The 4,164-nt window shown below is 36.2% G+C and overlaps 1 protein-coding gene across 1 annotated transcript in view; it reads left to right on the top strand.

The window, feature by feature from the left end:
* KCNH7 (potassium voltage-gated channel, subfamily H (eag-related), member 7) overlaps positions 1 to 4,164 on the top strand; it is a 649,673-nt gene that overhangs the window by 585,450 nt on the left and 60,059 nt on the right. The window contains exons 12-13 of the mRNA XM_006867030.1: positions 900 to 1,111; positions 3,904 to 4,003. Of these exons, the coding sequence (XP_006867092.1) occupies positions 900 to 1,111; positions 3,904 to 4,003 (312 nt within the window). The remainder of the gene's footprint in view (positions 1 to 899; positions 1,112 to 3,903; positions 4,004 to 4,164) is intronic.

Here is a 4,164-nt window from a genome sequence, read left to right as displayed (position 1 = left end):
AATTCTTCTATTTCATCCTCACTGGCTTTAGTGGCTGGGGCGTAAATAGTGGTATCTACTGTTCTTCTCTGTAGGCATATGGATATCATTTATCCTATCACAGACAGCATTGCACCTCATGACTATTCTTGATACATTCTTTTTGACAGTGAATACAACACCATTCCTCTTCAATTTGTCATTCCCGGCATAGGAAACCATGTGGCTGTCAGATTCAAAAGGCCAATACCAGTCCATTTCAGTTCACTAATGTAAGAGATAGGAGCTCTGGTAGCGTAGTGGTTACGAATCAGGCTGCGAACCTTAAGGTCAGTGGTTTGAAACTACCAGCAGCTCCATGGAAGAAAGATGAGGCTTTCTACTCCCCTAAAGATTTAAACCCTCGGAAACCCTATACAGGGTCGCTATGGGTCGGAACTGACTCGACGGCACTTAACAACAACAACAATGTAAGAGGCAGATCTTAAATCTGTCTCACATTAGCCTCTCTCATATTTCCCTGTTAGTAAAATTAGATCACACCTATCTAAAAGTGTTTTTGTTGTTGTTGTTGTTGTTTTTAATATTCTATGGCAAGTTTCTTTGGTAGTAACATCAGGCATACAATAATGAAGATGTATGGCACATCTTATACCCTTAGCAAAAGGACTTAAAACAAGGTAACGAATACGGTTCATTCCAGGACCAGTGAAGATAAGAGATAGATTGCATTCAGCAAGTAGGTGCTGGGCAGTTAGTGCCTATGCTGGAACTTACTTCCCAAAGTGTCTGTTAGTCATGGGGTCTTCCATTTGTAATCACTGATTAAGGGATTGGTCTATTTTCTTCTTCTTACTGCAGTAGAGGAATATTAAGTTGGAATTCCTCTTCCTATTCCTTCCTTTGTTTGTTTGTTTGTTTTTTAGGAAAAAATGATATATTTGGAGAAATGGTTCACCTTTATGCCAAACCTGGAAAGTCTAATGCAGATGTAAGAGCTCTCACATATTGTGACTTGCATAAGATCCAACGCGAAGACTTGTTAGAGGTTTTGGATATGTATCCTGAGTTTTCTGATCACTTTCTAACAAACCTAGAGTTGACTTTCAACCTAAGACATGAGAGTGCAAAGGTATATGTTAACTGATTGTTTATTCTTATATTTTTGGCATTATATTTTATTCCTTGGGCTACACAAAAATTTCTGTAAGATCAATTGAAATGTTGCAGCAAAACTTTACAAATTTTGAATATTTAGAAGGAAAGGCCATGTTAGTATATTAAAATTTCTGAATTATAGAGTGCTTTTTAAGGAATTCAAACACATATATTGAATAACTTTAAGTAGATTAATTAAGATTGACCTTGTAGGAACTCTTGAGTGACATAGTTGATTGAAGGTTGTTGTTGTTAAGTACCGTGGAGTTGGATCCGACTCATAGTGATGCTGCACAGGGTCTCTGAGGCTGTAACTTTTTACAGGAGCAGAAATCCTCAACTTTCTCCTGCAGAACAGCTGGCAGTTTTGAACTGCTGACTTTGAGGTTAGCAGCCCAATTCATAACCACTACGCCACCAGAGCTCCTTAGTCTTTGTTAATATAAAGTGTGCCAATTACTTGTAAGAAATGGATAATTTGAGACAGTGGTGATCACTTAAGGGTCTATCTTATATAGAGGTTAAACTACTTTTTCTCAACTGATATATTCACTGAACATTGGTTGGCAATGTCTTCTCAGTGATAATGGAAAAATTAATCTCATTCAAATTTTGGCCCATATTTAACATAATCTCCAAATCACAACAATATAAATTAATCATGTTTTAAATATTAAGAGTCAAGCTTATTACTACAGAATTAATAATATATGTTTTAATGGAAATAATATTTCAAATAGCTTCCAAATATAAATTAACCTGATGTTAATTATTGAGAGTCTTTCTGTGCTTCACTTTCTTTTACTATGAAAATAAGAGATTTTGAGTGTGGCTCTGTAGGATAAGCACTGGGCTTCTAACTACAAGGTTGGCAGATCAAACCCATTAGCTGCACTCAGAAACCCTATACAGGGTCACTATGAGTCAGAACCAACTTTATGGTGCACAACAATAACTATTCTTTGGGTACTGAATTTATGTTATAGCCCACAATTTATCACTAAGTTATTTCTCCATTACTCTTCCTCACAATCCGGCAACCCCATCCCCACTCTAATCTATGATTTATTGAAACCAAAGATTGCATTTCTAACCTTGCCAGTGTATTTTAATGCAAATTAATATCCTCTCTGGCATAAATGTCCTCAAGTCAACAGGTAAATTGTAGTAGATTTCATTCTTCCTGAAGCAATAGCCAATCTTAGGCACTGTGGGGGTATTAAAGAGAAAGAGAAACTTTCAAAGTCACCACAGAATTCTAATGTGGTGCTGTAGGATAAGGCCTAAACTGCAAGATTGGCATCAAACTCACCAGGTGTTTCTCGAAAACCCTAATAAGGGTCGCTGTGAGTCAGAACCAACTGGATGGCACTTAACAACAACAACAATAGCGGGATTGTAGGATGAGCACTGGGCTGTTAACCACAATATCAGTGGTTTGCAACACCAGTTGCTAGTTGGAAGCCCTACATAGGGTTGCTGTGAGTCTGAACCGACTCTGACATTTAACAACCACATGGTGCCATTTAACACCTTGAAGGACAAGGTAAATAGTTTCTTTTCAAAAGAATGTATTCATGGAAAAGTTGGATACATTCAAGTGGTTAAGGAATGATATTATTAAGTGTATTTTTTAAAATAATATTTTGATTTCAGTAACATCAAATCCCAATTTAATGTCATCAGCCTCATTTTGATTTTGCCTTCAAATACAACAAACTACCACCTCTGATAGTTTCTTTACATAGTTAGGCATCACCCAATTAAATAAAGGAGGCACTTCCATTATTATTTGCAAAATTAATAATAAAATACAGAATGAACCATAAGGGCAAGGAAGAGGAGCTGGAAACAAGAATAATAAGAGCTTCAAAGAATTCTGTTTATCCAATTTAACCTTATGTTTATTAGGAAATTTAACCCTATCAGCATTACCACATAATTTAAACATCATGGCTAATTAGCTTACATATTTATCTCTGATATAATACAGATTCTATAAAGATTTTGATGGCTTTTTTTAATTACAGGTATATGTCAATTAACTTCCACATACATTCTGTGAAATATGACAGTATGTGATTTGGTGTTGTGCAAAAACCATATTAAAATCCTGTGGGAGCTTTCTTCCAGTCTTCTTCATTTCCACTGCTAGAGAATGGGGGAATGAGCAGCAGTGACCATAGCAGCAGCAGAGGCTGACAGGGCAACTCTGCCGAGTAAAAAGAGAGGCAGTGTGCAGAGAGGAGTAGAGGTGTGCTCATGCACACCCAGAGCCATGGCCTCCGCCTCACTTGCCTGCATTCTATCCATGGTCCAGTGCTGCAAAATTCTGAGTCTGGGGGATTTAAAACTATCAAGGCAAAATAATAAAAAGAGAACTACTTTTCCAAAGAAAGAAGGAAAACTTGAGGAACCACAGACACATACTTGTATTTTTATTTTACAAGTTACCGAAAGCACATTCTACATAAAGAAATACTTTGTCTCTACATGCTAACAGCAGTATCCCCAGCTATTTTTGATAAATAACTTCTACAACTATGATTTCCCCATCAGATGGTGAAACTACTAGAATTATTCTATCAGTCTGTTTTATAATTTAGAGGCAACTGTTAAGTAAAGTATGGGAGCTATTTGCTTGTAGTCTAATAATTAAGTCTCAAAGTGGTTGAAATTATATGAAATAGTAAAAGAGTTTTCTACTAATAAATTATGTTCAAATTGAGTAATCTTCAATTTCATTTTCATATTCCATTAACAAAGGCTGATATGTTACTACGATCACAATCCATGAATGATTCTGAAGGAGAGAATTGTAAACTACGAAGGAGAAAATTATCATTTGAAAGTGAAGGAGAGAAAGGTAATATTCTATTTCCAAAGATGAAGTGTAGAACATGTGGTTACTAGCTTTTCTTTTTTACATGAACTTTATGCATTTGATTTCAAGAGTAAACTTCATTCAGGACTTTTGCTGTTGTTGTGATGTGCCGTGAAGTCGGTTCCGACTCATAGAGACCCTGC

The sequence above is a fragment of the Chrysochloris asiatica genome, unplaced genomic scaffold (assembly GCF_000296735.1).
Source record: "Chrysochloris asiatica unplaced genomic scaffold, ChrAsi1.0 scaffold00099, whole genome shotgun sequence".
NCBI lineage: Eukaryota > Metazoa > Chordata > Mammalia > Afrosoricida > Chrysochloridae > Chrysochloris > Chrysochloris asiatica.
This window is presented reverse-complemented; position numbering and strand designations above follow the sequence as displayed.